At 46.3% G+C, this 18,061-nt stretch overlaps 1 protein-coding gene across 1 annotated transcript in view; it reads right to left on the reverse strand.

Annotated features, from left to right (window-relative positions):
• LOC122932848 (WD repeat-containing protein 49-like) overlaps positions 1-18,061 on the reverse strand; it is a 190,342-nt gene that overhangs the window by 23,389 nt on the left and 148,892 nt on the right. Inside the window, exon 27 of the mRNA XM_044287488.1 lies at positions 3,061-3,149. Coding sequence (XP_044143423.1) covers positions 3,061-3,149 — 89 coding nt within the window. The remainder of the gene's footprint in view (positions 1-3,060; positions 3,150-18,061) is intronic.

The following is an 18,061-nucleotide window of genomic DNA, read 5'->3' on the forward strand; positions in this document are numbered from 1 at the left end:
TAAAAATCAACCATGTATCTACAATCATTTCTCATGAATATAAAACGGGAAAAACAGAGATATGACATCAATTACAGCAGTGAAGCCTACAAATGGTGAAGTGTTTAACGCTATAGATTACATTTTCTTCCTGCTTGATAGACATTAAATCTTTCTTGTTATCTTGTAATTGTGTCTCTTTTTTGTCAGTTTATTCACTTCACATGTTGCTATAATTAATTCATTTCAATTGACAGGACGTATAATCTCCCCGAATTCCGCCTTGTCCCGCTGATTAATGTAGGTATCTGTGTTTCTCATGTGGAAAGATCACAAGATAATTGGGTCTATTAACTCAAGTTCAGATTGACTAAGAGTACTCGAAAGTCAATTTCCTCCAGGGAGGTTATGCTTACTGTGGATGCCAACATTCAATGGCAGCCAAATACAGCAGCTCACTCGTATAAAATGAGTAGAATAAGGCACAGTTCACACTAGGTAATTAAGGGAATGGACAGACTGCAGTAGCAAGACAGGTTATCAAACTTGCAGTTTACCATTAAATGTCTTCTACCTGGCTCTCAGGCTAAGAATAGGTCATCAATATCAGATCGGTGGGGGTCCGACACCAGGCACCCCCGCTGATCAGCTGCATGAAGGGAAGGCGCGCGCAGTGCGCAGGTGCCGTCTGCTTTATCTCTTCCTGCTGCTGTACCTATGGCAAAGCAGCAGCAGGAAGAAAGAAGGGAGACAGCACTCGCCGTCTGATCGGCGAGGGTGCCGGGTGTCAGAACTGTTGGACTCTGGGAGCACGACTCTGGTAGGTCTCATTCTGTTTTCTATTAAAGGGCTTCTGTCACCAGAACCATAGCAGTGAAGCAGGATGAGCTGCAACATGCAGTTTACCATTAAATGTCTTCTACCTGGCTCTCAGGCTAAGAATAGGTCATCAATATCAGATCGGTGGGGGTCCGACACCAGGCACCCCCGCTGATCAGCTGCATGAAGGGAAGGCGCGCGCAGTGCGCAGGTGCCGTCTGCTTTATCTCTTCCTGCTGCTGTACCTATGGCAAAGCAGCAGCAGGAAGAAAGATGGGAGACAGCACTCGCCGTCTGATCGGCGAGGGTGCCGGGTGTCAGAACTGTTGGACTCTGGGAGCACGACTCTGGTAGGTCTCATTCTGTTTTCTATTAAAGGGCTTCTGTCACCAGAACCATAGCAGTGAAGCAGGATGAGCTGCAACATGTGCGCAGGTCAGCAGAAGCTAGCCATCTTGGTCTCTCCTCCATTCGTGGCTTTATTTCTGAGAAAACTGAACTTTACTTTTAATATATGCAAATAAGTCTATAGGAGCAAGCGGGCGTTACACCTAGAGGCTTCATTCTTCCCGCTGCTACCGCGCCCTGTACTTTTATTGACAGGGCCAGGCGGTGTAAGGCTTCATGCACACAAATGTATTTTCATTCCGTGTCCGTTCCGTTTATTTATTTTTTGCGTACTGTATATGGAACCATTCATTTCAATGGGTCCGCCCAAAAAAAACTGAAGGTACTCCGTGTGCATTCCGTTTCCGTATTTCCGTTCTGAAAAAAAATATAACATTACGGACAAGGATAGTACTGTACTATTAGGGGCCAGCTGTTCCATTCCGCAAAATATGGAATACACACGGACGTCATTTGTATTTTTGGAAGATCCAGTTTTGCGGACCGCAAATACCTACGGTCGTGTGCATGAGGCCTAAACCTCACAAAGCCTGGCTCTGCCTTCTTCTAGTCTTAGGCCTTTGCCATGCGCTTCAGTGTCCAATGCAGGCGCATTACAGGAGAGACACCCACTGCTAGCCCTCCTCTGTACTGCACCTGTGCCAGGTACTGAGGTGCACGGCAAATGCGCAAGTGGCCCTTTAATAAGCAAAAATCTGTAAATGAGTCCCCTTTACAGAGGAACTGCGTTCTTGGTGAGCAAGGTTCGTGTAGAGTAGATATAAGTGTCATAAAAAGGATGCAAAAATAGGTCTATCCTTCTATGCTGGTTAGCAAAACCAGTACCATAATAGAGGGGTCAGTTTAATCTTTGCTATTGTCACCCCTGATGCCAGTAATCATGCTCAGTTAACCTTAGATAAACAGTCTGGGGCATCTCGATATTTTACTACTGGAGCCTTGGTCATCACCATTATACTTACCGTTTCAGTTGGTAAAGTTTAGGCATATAAGCCACTCCCCCAACCCTGCCAGGGAACACCCATTTATGAGGGCGGTTTGCAATAGCACCGCCCATTTTCAGCCAGGGACTAGCTGTCTAGCCCCGTCAAATTCTGGACAGTTGGCAACTATGCACCATTGGTCGTAGTAAATGGCTTTTTTCTTCTTTAAATCACATTAATGTATCTTAAAGGACATCTGTCAGCAGATTTGTACCTATGACACCGGCTGACCTGTTACATGTGCCTTGGCATCTGAAGGCATCTGTGTTGGTCACATATTCATATGTGCCCGCATTGCTGAGAAGAGTGATGTTTTAATATATGCAAATGAGCCTCTAGGAGCAATGGGGGCGTTGTAATTACACCTAGAGGCTCTGCTCTCTCTGCAGTTGCCATGCCCTCTGCACTTTCAATGACAGGACTAGGCAGTGAAAACATCATCACACTTGTCAAAGTGTAGAGAGAGCAGAGCCTCTGGGGGAGTAACAGCAATGCCCCCGTTGCTCCTAGAGGCTCATTTGCATATATTAAAACTTCATTTTTCTCAGCAATGCGGGCACATATGACCATGGGACCAACACAGGTGCCTTCAGCCGCCAAACACAGTTAAAAGTCTCATAGGTACAAATCTGCTGACAGATGCCCTTTGAAATGTGTCTACTAAACTTAGCAGAACATTAAAAAATTTAATAAAATCACAGAAGTAGTCCGGGGCAACTATAGAAAGGCCTGATGGGCAGATAGTTACTTCTGCCAAAAAGTCTCCACCAGTAACTGGGGTTGTCTGAGAGTTTAAGAACAACTTATTTATACACGTGAAGCAGTTTCTGCAAAAACAGGATAAAATTATAAATACAGAAAAAGCACTGACCTATGAATTCTCCATCATAGCTCCAGAGCCGCACGGCGCAGTCTAACGATGAAGATAACACAACTTTATCTTCATCTATCACCTCAAGTCTAAAAAATTGAATCAAAACATTGTTATTGATATAAGACAGGTCTTAAAGGGAACCTGTCATCAACGTTATGCTGCCCATACTAAGTAGACACAGGTGACTTGATTTCATTGTCATTTATAAGTTAAAAGTAAGTGGTTGCCGAGAACCAACATCACAATCATTGCAGACTGGGCCTGGAAAAGAGTCATGGCCGCCTGAGAAGAGTCATGGTTATTCATGACTTCCTGCTCTCCTGCCCACCTGCTGATGACTGGCAGTCTTCTACCTAGTTTTCTCCCTTTCTCTCTAGGAGAGAACTGCCAATCATCAGCAGATGGGGGGAGAGCAGGAGATTAGGAATAACCAGGACTCTTCTCAGGTAGATTGGACTCTTTTTAAGGCCTGGGCTGCAATGATTATGATGCTGGTTCTCAGCAACCACTAACTATTAGCTCATGAGTTACTATTTTATGCTGCCCTCAGTGAGATCAGCATAACGTTGATGACAGGTTCCCTTTAATATATCATAAAGGCGCTGGTTACATAATGTACAGTATACGATGCTGTGGCCTTCTCTCAGCTTAGTCTAGACCATGCGATGTCAAGTTCATTGGTCATGTGGCCAAGCCGCAGCTGTGCCCAATTGACGTGAATGGGCCTGAGCTGTGATACCATCACAGCCGCTATACAATGGACAGCGCTGTACTTCTTGAGCTGATAGAAAGCTGCAGCGCTGCTACGAGCGCCGGTGCCTTTTCAGCTGATTGGTGGGGGTCCTGGGTGTCAGACCCCCACCGTTCAGAAAACCTTTTAAAGTCAATACAGGGGGCACTCTCTAGTCAAAATGATTCTGAGAGAGTCAAGTGAAACTGTTCTCTGTGCTTTTTTAAAAAGTCCAAAGAAAGGATGAGCCAGGACATCAAGTAGAGACTTCATGGAGTGATTTCAAAAAAATGATATCCAAAAAACCATTCACCATAAAAAAAAATAATACATAGAATATTCATATATAGGCTAGTAATTTGTGATAAAGCATAATGGAAATGTCCCTTAAAAACAATACTTTCTTCCTTCCTACCTTCTTTCATCCCCTCCCTCCCCACTTCCCTCCCTTCTTTGCTTCCTCCAGAGGTGCACCACCAATGAGGCCAGGTAAGGCGATCGCCTCAGGCAGCACCAGGTAGGGGCAAGAGGGGGGCAGAGGAAGGGCCATGGGTAATGAGTGCTTTCATTGTGGCAAAGGGGGTAGGTAAAAAAATTGGCATGGAGAGGGGGGGCGCCGTTTCGGTTTTTCCCTCAGGGAGCAGAAAGGCTAGGTGCACCCCGGGCTTCCTCCATCTAATATTTTCTTCCTTCCTCCCTATCTTCTCCTTTCTTTCTTCCTCTGTCTTCAGTTCTTTCTTTCCTTCCTCCTTTTTTTCTCCAACTTCCCTATACCTGCCTCTCTTCCTCCCTCCCTTCTCTTTTCTGACTTTTTTTTGTTTTGTTATGTCTTGTTCTAAAACAAATTACAGATACGCAAAATACAGATGCGGTCCGTGGGCTGTCCACATTTTATTTGTGGACCCATTGTTTTTGCAGACAGTGTGGGGGAGATTTATCAAGACTGACACTTTTTGCGCTGGTTTGATATCCCCAGCACTGCCGGAGGATGCACCTAATTTATGACATGGTACACGTCTTATCCTAAATGAGTTGCATCCTCCTGCAGTCCGTGCGCCTAAACAGAAATCTACGACAGCTCAGAGATTTCTGAACTATACTGATAGAGGTGGTGCAAAGTCTTTTTACCACTGCTATCTGCACTCAGGAGCTTGTAATTTATTTATAATAGACTGAGTGTGCCTTGTAAAAAATATAGTCGGCAACTAGACACCTTATAGCTAAATACTGGAAGAGACAGGACATACCGACTTGGCTTGATCTGCTCACTAGTATTATGGAGGTTAGACGAATGGAATATTTAACTGCGCTTATCAATAACTCTATAGACAAATTTCATAAGGTATGGCAGCCTTGGGACACATTCACAGAGAACGCTGAATAGTATCCCTCTCACCCCCCCCCCTCTGTCTATCCTTCTGTGTCTTGTCCTGTCCTTTGTTCATAGTAACGACGATGGTATACACTATGTTTGCAGTTCTTGCCCAGTTATATTATTATTCCCCCGGTGATCGGGTTGTATACGATTTAGTATTGATGGAACTGGAATTGCTTGATATGCATATACAGGCCCTTCTAAAAAAATTAGCATATTGTGATAAAGTTCATTATTTTCTGTAATGTACTGATAAACATTAGACTTTCATATATTTTAGATTCATTACACACCAACTGAAGTAGTTCAAGCCTTTTATTGTTTTAATATTGATGATTTTGGCATACAGCTCATGAAAACCCAAAATTCCTATCTAAAAAAATTAGCATATCATGAAAAGGTTCTCTAAACGAGCTATTAACCTAATCATCTGAATCAACTAATTAACTTTAAACACCTGCAAAAGATTCCTGAGGCTTTTAAAAACTCCCAGCCTGGTTCATTACTCAAAACCGCAATCATGGGTAAGACTGCCGACCTGACTGCTGTCCAGAAGGCCATCATTGACACCCTCAAGCAAGAGGGTAAGACACAGAAAGAAATTTCTGAACGAATAGGCTGTTCCCAGAGTGCTGTATCAAGGCACCTCAGTGGGAAGTCTGTGGGAAGGAAAAAGTGTGGCAGAAAACGCTGCACAATGAGAAGAGGTGACCGGACCCTGAGGAAGATTGTGGAGAAGGACTGATTCCAGACTTTGGGGGACCTGCAGAAGCAGTGGACTGAGTCTGAAGTAGAAACATCCAGAGCCACCGTGTACAGGCGTGTGCAGGAAATGGGCTACAGGTGCCGCATTCCCCAGGTCAAGCCACTTTTGAACCAGAAACAGCGGCAGAAGCGCCTGACCTGGGCTACAGAGAAGCAGCACTGGACTGTTGCATGTCATTCGGAAATCAAGGTGCCAGAGTCTGGAGGAAGACTGGGGAGAGGGAAATGCCAAAATGCCTGAAGTCCAGTGTCAAGTACCCACAGTCAGTGATGGTCTGGGGTGCCATGTCAGCTGCTGGTGTTGGTCCACTGTGTTTTATCAAGGGCAGGGTCAATGCAGCTAGCTATCAGGAGATTTTGGAGCACTTCATGCTTCCATCTTCTGAAAAGCTTTATGGAGATGAAGATTTCATTTTTCAGCACGACCTGGCACCTGCTCACAGTGCCAAAACCACTGGTAAATGGTTTACTGACCATGGTATTACTGTGCTCAATTGGCCTGCCAACTCTCCTGACCTGAACCCCATAGAGAATCTGTGGGATATTGGGAAGAGAAAGTTGAGAGACGCAAGACCCAACACTCTGGATGAGCTTAAGGCCGCTATCGAAGCATCCTGGGCCTCCATAACACCTCAGCAGTGCCACAGGCTGATTGCCTCCATGCCACGCCGCATTGAAGCAGTCATTTCTGCAAAAGGATTCCTGACCAAGTATTGAGTGCATAACTGAACATAATTATTTGAAGGTTGACTTTTTTTGTATTAAAAACACTTTTCTTTTATTGATCGGATGAAATATGCTAATTTTTTGAGATAGGAAATTTGGGTTTTCATGAGCTGTATGCCAAAATCATCAATATTAAAACAATAAAAGGCTTGAACTACTTCAGTTGGTGTGTAATGAATCTAAAATATATGAAAGTCTAATGTTTATCAGTACATTACAGAAAATAATGAACTTTATCACAATATGCTAATTTTTTTTGAAGGACCTGTATGTGATTTATTTGCATTGTCAAATCTTTCATATTTACTGATCACCTGATGGTCAACAGATTTCATAAGGAACTATGTATGTTTCTTTTACTCTTATAATAAAAAGACAATTATACAAAAAAAAAAAAAAAAAAGATCACTCAAGTAAGGTAATAAATTGGAGCGCAAGACAAGGTTCAATAGCCTGGTCACTTTTCTTGTGGTTGAGGCGAGGGTCAGATAAAGCTGCCGGTTTCTCAGGAATCAATTCTAGCCTGTAGCTGCTTTCCCTACAATTCCTAATCCCGGGTAGGGGAGTCTAGCGTGGCTGTATGTAGGAGCACTCGCCCTAAAAAGAGCGACCCCCAGCCTCAGGATACCTCGGACCTGGTCTGCATTTCCCTGTTTATACTAAATTGCTATTGCTGGATTGCTTCTGCTTCTACGCGTTTCACCTAATGAATAGGTCTCTTCGGGAAGCGGTGTGTGTAGTCTCAGCAAGTAGTTTAAGGCAGTGGCGAGTGCTCCGACATACAGCCACGCTATACTCCCCTACCCGAGATTAGGAATTGTAGGGAAAGCAGCTACAGGCTAGAATTGATTCGTGAGAAACCGCCAGCTTTATCTGACCCTCGCCTCAACCACAAGAAAAGTGACCAGGCTATTGAACCTTGTCTTGCGCTCCAATCTATTACTTTTTTTTTTTTTTTTTTTACAAGGCACACTCAGTCCATTATAAATAAAGCTCAGAGATTTCTGGCTTCATTTGTGCCAGAAAAGTGGTGTAAATGAATATGTTGGGGTTCTGGCCTCAATGTCTGTCTCATAGGAATGAATAGAGAAGTAACTGACTTCCTGTCCTTTGTCAGTTGAAGAGGCAGTGTGTTGGTCACATGACACCGCTGAGGATCAGAAGGGAGGTTATAACTCACAAATAGAGTCACTGGTAAGAAGATTACCTTCACTACAGTTTACATCAAGTATATTTCTAAGAGGTCAGACAATAAAATCTTTTGCAGAAGTGCTACTTTAATGCTGGAACGTCATTCTATCCACCCGATTATCATTTAATTACCGCCAAATGTTCGTTAGTTTTTTTTTTTACAAGTGCCACAGGAGTTATATAAATGTTGCTAATTCGAAGTCACATTATTTTACACTGTAAGTCTTCACATCGTCACAGCATTTGTCTTCATTGTCATCTGATTTAGCATCAGATCTGCAGCGCCTTCACCTTCGCTGCTCCTGTTGGTCCGCTCAGAGATATTTTCCCTTTCAAGAAGAAAGCCATCTTTTCATGAAGCTAATGGAAGCGTTTTATTTGCCAACAGTGGCTGGTGAGATGTTAGCGGGTGGGCGGTGTTTACAGCAGATTTCCAGCTAGATTTGTTTGACATGAAACACAAATGTCTCCCACGTCTAAAGTGAAATGCTTACAAAGTTCGGGACGTACTCCAAGAAATCGAAGCTTATTAATATCATTCTGAGACATCAGTCATAACTTGGCACTAATCACATGCGTTAATACATCTGAACTGTACACAAAGGATGCAATTCTAATGAGGGAAGCGATAAACCTGCTCCAGAGAACTGGCATTAGCCAAATTCAAGGAAATGTATGTAAAAATGCAAATATGTTTTCATCAGAAAGGCTAAATGACGCATGCTGGCATAATCTATTTCTCACAGATCCGTCTTGTTACAATGTACCATCCAGATTTTCTCCCATATTTTAGCTGTAAATTTATATGCAATATTAACCCCATTTTAGAAACTGATTTTACAAACTTTGTTAACCCTTTAGGTGTTTAAGAATTAATGGAAAATGTAGATGAAATTTCAGAATTTAATTTTTTTTGCAGATTTTCCATTTTATGCCTCTTGCACATTAAATTTTTCCGTTTACATTCCGTTTTTTTGCGTTCCGTATACGGACCGTATACGGAACCATTCATTTCAATGGATCCGCAAAAAAACAAAAGGTACTCCGTATGCCTTCCGTTTCCATATTTCCGTTCAAACATAGAACATGTTCTATTATTGTCCACATAACAGACAAGTATAGTACTGTTCTTTTAGGGGCCAGATGTTCCATTCTGCAAAAATTAGAATGCACACAGATGTCATCCGTTTTTTTTGCGGATCGCAAAATACTGAAAAAGACATACGGTTGGGTGCAAGAGGCCTTAATCCATTTTTTTTTCGCTAACAAAGCAAGGGTTAACAGCCAAACAAAACTCAATATTTATTACCCTGATTCTGTAGTTCACAGAAACACCCCATATGTGGTCATAAACTGCTGTGCGGGCACACGGCAGGGCGCAGAAGGAAAGGAACGCCTTATGGTTTTTGGAGGGTAGATTTAACTGGGATTATTTTAAGTTGCTATGTCACATTTGAAGACCCCCTGGTGCACCCCTAGAGTAGAAACTCCAAAAAAAGACCCCATTTTGGAAACTACGGAATAAGGTGGCAGTTTTGTTGGTACTATTTTAGGGTACATATGATTTTTGGTTGCTCTATATTAGACTTTTTGTGAGGCAAGGTAACAAAAAATAGCTGTTTTTGCACAGTTTTTATTTTTTGCTATTTACAATGTTCATCTGACAGGTTAGATCATGTGGTATATTTATAGAGCAGGTTGTTACGGATGCGACAATACCAAATATGACAAAGCATTTTTGAAAAAAAAAATTTTTTTTTAGTGTTTCCATATTCTGAAAGCCATAATTTTTTTTTTTTTTTTGGGCGACTGTCTTATGTAGGGGTTCATTTTTTTCGGCATGAGACGACGGTTTAATTGGTACTATTTTAGGGTGCATATGACTTTTTGATCGCTTGGTATTACACTTTTTGCTTTTTTGACACCCTTCTTAAAAATTTTTACGGTGTTTAGCTGAGGGGTTAGATCATGTGATATTTTTATAGAGCATGTTGTTACGGATGTGGCACTACATAATATGCATACTTTTTTTATTTATTTAAGTTTTACACAATAATATCATTTTTGAAACAAAAAAAAATTATGTTTTAGTGTCTCTATAGTCTGAAAGCCATAGTTTTTTTTAATATTTTTTGGGCGATTGTCTTAGGTAGGGGCTCATTTTTTGTGGGATGAGGTGACGGTTAGATTGGTACTATTTTGGGGGGCATACTTCTTTTTGATCGCTTGGTGTTGCACTTTTAGTGCTGTAAGGTGACAAAAAAATGTTTTTTTTAGCACAGTTCTTATTAAAAAATTTTGACGGTGTTCACCTGAGGGGTTAGGTTATGTGATATTTTTATGTAGCCGGTTGTTACGGATGCGGCGATACCAAATATGTCTGTTTTTCAATTTTTTTTAACAATTTTATATGTTTTATTTAGGGAAAAATTTTTACTTGAAAACTTTCTTTTTTTATTATGGAAAACACTGTTTTTTTAATTTATTTATTTAGCTTTTTATTTTTATCCCACTCTGGGACCAACTTCTGGGGGTCTGATCCCCTTTAGAATGTATTACAATACTTCTGTATTGTAATGCATTGGCTGTAAGTGTATTACTGAATGTAATACACTTACAGCTTCCTGTCTGTGAGATCCAGGGCGCTGGGTCTCACAGGCTCTCACGGTAGGCAGCCACGATGCCTAAGGAAGGCATTGTGCTGCCTTCCCTGCTATCGGGTCCCCGTCACAGCAGTGCGGGGACCCAATAGACACCCCGCTCCCGGCAGGATACCGCACGTGCCACGGTCAGCGGTGGCCACGGCAGTGCAAGGGTTAATGCACCGGCATCAGTGTTTACACCGATGTCGGCGTATGCAGCAGGGACCCGGCGGTCAGTGACTGCCGGGTCCGTGCGACTGATCGGGCGGGCGCAGCTCCTGTACCCGTCCGATCAGCATGACGTACATGACCTTAAGTCACGTCCAGATACGACATACATGTACGTCACGGGGTCCTTAAGGGGTTAAAGTGTGAACTGCTCTGTAGAATAACAGGACCTAATCTATACCTAAAAGGGATCTGTCACCTCTCCTTAAATGTCTGTTTGAGTATCTACTTGCATTCCATAATACAATTTCGATTCTGGAGCATCTGTTCTTATAACTGTATGTTGTACCATTCCTAAGTTATTGCTACTAGAAGTTTATTAACGAATCTGCAACTGGATGTTACCAGTTGGAGTGTATGCCCATGCACTGGCAGCACCGATTGGACTATACTGGGATGGGACCCCCCCTCCCCCTTCCCGATTGGTAACATCCAGTTGCAAAGTCAATAATACACATCTAGTAGCAATAACTGAGGAACAGAGCAACATAGAGTTAAATGAAAGAAATTAAAAGATGCTCCAGTGAAATGAAAAGATGCTCCAGATTTTTTATTGCATGGATGATAAAATTAGTTTGTAAAACAGACGTATTAGGAGTTGTGACAGGCCCTCTTTAACACCTTAAAGATGCAACCTAGTTTGGTACTTAAAGGGGTTGGCCCAGGATATGCTATGAAAGTCAGATAGGTTTAGGTCCCACCTCTGAGGCCCTATCCAGTTTCCAGAATGGAGTTTCTGAAGTTAAGGAGAGCACATCGTGCGTACACAGGCGCTCTCTATTCACGGTTACGGGAGCTTAGAAAATCGCTAACTCTCATAGTGGTGAAAGGAGGGTGGCTGCACTTGCGCAGCTGTCATGGTCTTACCTCCTGGCTGTTCCCTTCGTTTGACATGTGCTGGCGGCCATCTTGGTTTCTGGGTTTTCTTGTAGCCTCCCACCCTGCGGCTCCTCCTTCCCACTGGGAGGAGCTGGATGCCTAGCTCATATATATAGGAGGTCTGTGGCTTCAGTTCCTTGCTTGGTCCTCCTGTGTTCACATGCTTCCAAGACTGCTGCTGCTTCTGGTTCCTGATCCTGGCCTCGTCTGACTACCCCGTTGGTTCCTGATTCCGGCTTCGTCTGACTACCCCGTTGGTTCCTGATTCCGGCTTCGTCTGACTACCCCGTTGGTTCCTGATTCCGGCTTCGTCTGACTACCCCGTTGGTTCCTGTTCCTGGCTTCGTCTGACTACCCTTCTGGTTCCTGACCTCTGTCTCCGCAAGACCCTGCTTCGGTTTAGCCATCCGTTCGGACTTTGCTTACGGCTTGCTCTTCAAATAACCTTCTTATTTTCCACTTATCTCTTGTTGTACGTCTGGTTCATGGTTCCATGACATTAGGACCAAGCCATGAATTCTGACGGTACAGGGCCACCCTCGCTACCTACGCTGGTTGCCAGACTTGATCAGCAGGATCACCTGTTGGGTCGGTTCGCTGTGGCGTTGCAAACCCTGCTTGAACGCACGGCTCATTTAGCTTCCGTTGCCGATGGGTCGGTTGTCGCTCCTGGGCCCGCTCCTACTGCCGCTCCGGTTGTTGCGCCAGAGTCTACCCTGACACCTGTTGCTGCGCCTGTGGTGTTTCAGGGTATGACCGGTTCTGCCCCCCTTCCACAGCGCTTTGGGGGAGAGCCAACTCAGTGCCGAGGTTTCCTTAACCAGGTGGGCATTTACTTCGAGTTGCTGCCACATGCCTTTCCTACTGAGAGATCAAGGGTGGGCTTCTTGATCTCGCTGCTCTCGGACAAGGCCTTGGCCTGGGCCAGCCCTTTATGGGAGAACAACAATCCGGTGGTTGCCGAGTTTTCCGGTTTTGTTGCTTCTCTTCGGAAGGTATTCGATGTGCCGGCTCGTGCTGCCTCTGCTGCGAAGCTCCTTATGTCCATCAGACAGGGTTCACGATCCGTAGCTGAATACGCCATTGAGTTTCGTACCCTGGCAGCAGAGGTGGGCTGGAATAATGAGGCTCTGGTCGCTGCTTTCTCTCATGGTCTCTCGGATGCCTTGAAGGATGAGGTTGCAGCTAAGGACCTACCAGTGGAGCTCGAGTCTCTTATTTCTTTCCTGATTTTGATTGACACCAGACTCAGGGAGAGACCTTCCTTTAAGGAGAGCCTGCGGAGGTCTCCTAACAGATTGGCGCCTACGTTTGCTGTCCCACCCGTGCCTCCCTCTCCTCCCACGCCTCCTGGGGATGACTTGTCTGGGGGTGAACCCATGCAGCGGGGGTTTGCTCGCCTGTCTGAGGGGGAGAGGGTACTCCGGAGACGCGAGGGCCGATGCATGTACTGTGGTCTCGGTGGGCATTTTCGGTTGGCATGTCCGAACCGTCCGGGAGAACGCTCGCACCTGAGGTCCTGTCGGGGGCAGATCTTGGGTGGAGTCTCCTCGTCCCCGGTTTCCCGTGTTGACAAACCACTGATCACGGTTGTCCTCTCCTGGGTCGGGGGCTCGGTGACGACCCAGGCGTTGGTGGACTCTGGTGCTGGTGGTTTGTTCATTGATAGAGTGTTCGCTGCCGCCAATTCCATTCCTCTGCAGCCTCGAGGTTCCCCACTGGCTCTTGAGGCGATAGACGGCAGACCCCTTCTGCCGCCACACGTGACTCATGAGACCCTTCCAGTGGGGATAGCCATTGGTGCTGTTCACAGAGAGTCGGTCTGTCTCCAGGTTATTTCGTCTCCACACTACTCGGTGGTCTTGGGGTACCCCTGGCTCCAGAAGCATAATCCGACTTTCGATTGGAGATCGGTCGAGATCCTCTCGTGGTCACCGCAGTGTGGGGCTAGTTGCATCCATGGGCCTGTCAAGTTGCTGTGTACTTCCTCGGACTCTCTGTTGCCTCCTGAATACGAAGAGTACCGGGATGTATTCGATAAGGTGCGCGCGGTTGCCCTACCTCCGCACCGCCCATACGATTGTGCCATAGAGTTACAATCCGGTGCCGTTCCTCCTCGTGGCAAAGTCTATCCACTGTCGGTAGCAGAGAATGAGGCCATGGAGTAGTACGTGAGGGAGGCGCTTTCACGCGGACACATTCGCAAATCCTCGTCCCCGGCAGGGGCTGGATTTTTCTTTGTGAAAAAGAAGGGCGGCGAGTTGAGGCCTTGCATCGATTACAGGGGTCTCAATCGCATCACGATCAAGAACGCTTACCCGATACCCTTGATTTCCGAGCTGTTCGATCGCCTCAAAGGGGCCACGGTCTTTACCAAACTCGACCTGAGGGCGGCATATAACCTGGTAAGGATCAAGGCGGGCGATGAGTGGAAGACCGCGTTTAACACCAGGACCGGTCATTATGAGTCCTTGGTTATGCCCTTTGGGTTGTGCAATGCGCCCGCAGTCTTCCAGGAATTCATCAACGATGTTTTCCGTGACCTGTTGCAGCAGTGTGTGGTGGTCTATTTGGATGACATCTTGGTATATTCTGCATCCATGGAGGCCCACATTCTGGATGTCAGACGAGTGTTGCAACGCTTACGAGAGAACAAGCTGTTCGGTAAGCTTGAGAAATGCGAATTTCACCGATCCCAGGTAACCTTCTTAGGTTACATCATTTCCGCTGAGGGGTTCTCCATGGATCCTGAGAAGGTTTCGGCTGTCTTACAGTGGCCCCAGCCCAGTGGGCTTCGTGCCCTGCAGCGCTTTTTGGGCTTCGCCAATTATTATCGGAAGTTCATCAGGGACTTTTCCATGCTAGCCAAGCCTCTCACGGATCTGACCAGGAAGGGCAGTAATCCTCAGGTCTGGCCGCTCGAGGCCATCCGAGCTTTTGAGGCTCTAAAGTCCGCCTTTGTGTCGGCTCCGATTCTGTCGCATCCCAACCCTGGGTTGCCCTTTGTCCTCGAGGTGGACGCGTCTGAGACGGGAGTAGGCGCCCTCCTGTCTCAGCGTAGAACACCAGAGGGTCCTCTGCTTCCTTGTGGGTTTTACTCCCGGAAACTGTCTTCCGCGGAGTGCAACTATCAGATTGGTGACAGGGAGTTATTGGCCATCGTGCAGGCCCTTAAAGAATGGAGGCACTTGCTCGAGGGCTCGGTGGTTCCGGTTCTCATCCTGACGGACCACAAGAATCTGACCTACCTCTCTGAGGCCAAGAGATTGACACCACGTCAGGCCAGATGGGCTCTGTTCTTGTCACGTTTTAATTACGTGGTCTCCTACCTACCCGGCTCCAAGAACATCAGAGCGGATGCCTTATCACGGCAGTACTCCGAGCTGTCCGGGGAGGAGTCGATTCCGACTACGGTCATACCCCCGAATCAGATCCTGGCCGCTATTCGCACCAGCCTGACTTCTCCTCTGGGCGAGCAGATTTTGGTGGCTCAATCTGGTGCTCCCTCTGGGAGACCCAACGGCAGATGTTTTGTGCCTGAGGAGTTGCGCACTCGGTTGTTGCGAACCTACCATAACTCCAAGGCCGCGGGGCACCCTGGAAAGAATCAGCTGTCCTGGGCGGTTTCACGTCTGTTCTGGTGGCCTTCTCTACGTTCCGACATCGCCGCATATGTAGCGGCATGCTCCGTTTGTGCCCAGAGTAAGTCCCCTCGGCACCTTCCGTTGGGCCTTTTGCAACCCATAGCCACCGGGGAGCGTCCATGGTCACACCTGGGGATGGATTTCATTGTGGACCTCCCTGCATCCCGAGGCCATACGGTCATTCTCATGATTGTGGATCGGTTTTCCAAAATGTGCCACTGTGTTCCTCTCAAGAAGTTACCCTCTGCACAAGAGTTGGCCTCGATTTTTGCCAGGGAGGTCTTCCGGTTGCACGGTTTGCCCAAGGAGATTGTGTCGGATCGGGGGAGTCAGTTTGTGTCCAGGTTCTGGCGCGCCTTTTGCTCCCAGTTGGGGATTCATCTCTCTTTCTCCTCGGCCTACCACCCTCAGTCCAATGGGGCCGCAGAACGATCCAATCAGGCCTTGGAGCAATTCCTTCGTTGCTATGTCTCCGATCACCAAGACAATTGGGTTGACCTCCTGCCTTGGGCTGAGTTTGCCAGGAACACGGCGGTGAACTCTTCCTCTGGGACGTCTCCCTTCATGGCCAATTATGGGTTCCAACCTGCCGTGTTACCGGAGGTATTCTCTCCCCAGGATATTCCGGCTGTGGAGGATCACCTTTCCGTCCTACGTGCTTCTTGGGTACAGATCCAGAGGTCCCTTGAGGTCTCTGCGCAGCGCCAGAAACTCCAGACTGATCGCAGACGAGCGCCCGCTCCTTCCTACCAGGTCGGAGACCGTGTATGGTTGTCCACCCGCAACCTCAACCTTCGAGTGCCCACTCCCAAGCTGGCGCCTCGCTTTGTTGGTCCCTTACGAGTGCTTCGCAGGGTAAACCCGGTAGCCTATGCCCTTGCGCTTCCTCCTGGCATGCGGATCTCCAACGTGTTTCATGTCTCCCTGTTGAAGCCACTGGTGTGTAATCGTTTCACTTCCTCGATTCCTCGGCCTCGTCCGGTCCAAGTGGGCAATCGTGAGGAGTATGAGGTGAGCAATATCCTGGACTCACGCCTGGTCCGCGGCCGGGTGCAGTTTTTGGTCCATTGGCGTGGTTATGGTCCAGAGGAGCGTTCCTGGGTTCCCTCCGCAGATGTCCATGCTCCTGTCTTGCTCCGAGCCTTCCACGCACGCTTCCCTCAGAAACCGTTCCTTACTCCGCGGAGGAGGGGCCCTTGAGGGGGAGGTACTGTCATGGTCTTACCTCCTGGCTGTTCCCTTCGTTTGACATGTGCTGGCGGCCATCTTGGTTTCTGGGTTTTCTTGTAGCCTCCCACCCTGCGGCTCCTCCTTCCCACTGGGAGGAGCTGGATGCCTAGCTCATATATATAGGAGGTCTGTGGCTTCAGTTCCTTGCTTGGTCCTCCTGTGTTCACATGCTTCCAAGACTGCTGCTGCTTCTGGTTCCTGATCCTGGCCTCGTCTGACTACCCCGTTGGTTCCTGATTCCGGCTTCGTCTGACTACCCCGTTGGTTCCTGATTCCGGCTTCGTCTGACTACCCCGTTGGTTCCTGATTCCGGCTTCGTCTGACTACCCCGTTGGTTCCTGTTCCTGGCTTCGTCTGACTACCCTTCTGGTTCCTGACCTCTGTCTCTGCAAGACCCTGCTTCGGTTTAGCCATCCGTTCGGACTTTGCTTACGGCTTGCTCTTCAAATAACCTTCTTATTTTCCACTTATCTCTTGTTGTACGTCTGGTTCATGGTTCCATGACAGCAGCGCGCTCGCCATCACTTTGGGGGCATCCCAGAAGTGGGACCCACACCTCTCTGACATTAATGCCATATCCTAGCGATATGTCATCAATGTCTGAGAGGAGATATTAAGGCTTGGTGACTTTTTTTGTTTTTGTTCTCCATTCTTCAACATAGCGTCATGAGAACTTGTTTTATGCTGGACAAGTTGTATTTTTAATGGCACCATTTTGGGGCACATCGGGTGAATTGTATAGGTAAATAAAATTTGGGGGGTAACTGTAGAAAAACAATGCAATCCCACCATTGTTGTTGGTTTCTTTTTTACTGTGTTCTCTGCAGGATAAAAATGACTTGTTACATTTATTCTGCAGGTCAATACAAGTATGGAAATACCACATTTGTGGTTTTTGCTATGTTTTATGGCTTTGTTTTGCCCTCTTTTGACACCCATAACTTTTTTATTTTTCTGCCAATGGAGCTATGTGAGGATTTTTTGCAGGGCAAGCAATAGTTTTTATTGATACCATTTTAGATCATATGCAACCTTTTGAAAATCTTTACTCAATGTCTTGAGGGAGACAAGGTGAGACGTGACCAAAAATGTACATTTCTGGCGTTGCATTTTTTTTTTTTTACAGCGCTCACCATGCAAGTTAAATAATGGTATAATTTAATAGATTGGGTTGTTGTATAATTATATATAAATACATACACTCACACAGTCTTGTGACACTATTATGACCACGTCCTACTTTCGACGTCAGCAGCCACTACTCCACCCTCGCCGCTTTCTACCATATGGCAAGGAAGGCGAGGTGGTGTGGCCTGTGGGCCCGAAACAGTGATTCTCATTTACGCCGGTTTTCTGGAGCAAATGAAGACAGAAACCTACAGCAATTTCTCTGTAGGTGCACGGACTGCTGGAGAAAGCACCTAATTTATGACATGGCCTCTACCCCTCATCATAAATAGGGACATCCTCTGGCAGCACAGGGGATCTCATAGACCGACATTAAACGTCGATAAATCTTCCCCTTTGTCTTTTTACATTACAGCTTCAGAGACAGTATTTTGGCAAATCACCAGGGATCACACATTTC

This window comes from Bufo gargarizans, chromosome 3 (assembly GCF_014858855.1).
Source record: "Bufo gargarizans isolate SCDJY-AF-19 chromosome 3, ASM1485885v1, whole genome shotgun sequence".
NCBI lineage: Eukaryota > Metazoa > Chordata > Amphibia > Anura > Bufonidae > Bufo > Bufo gargarizans.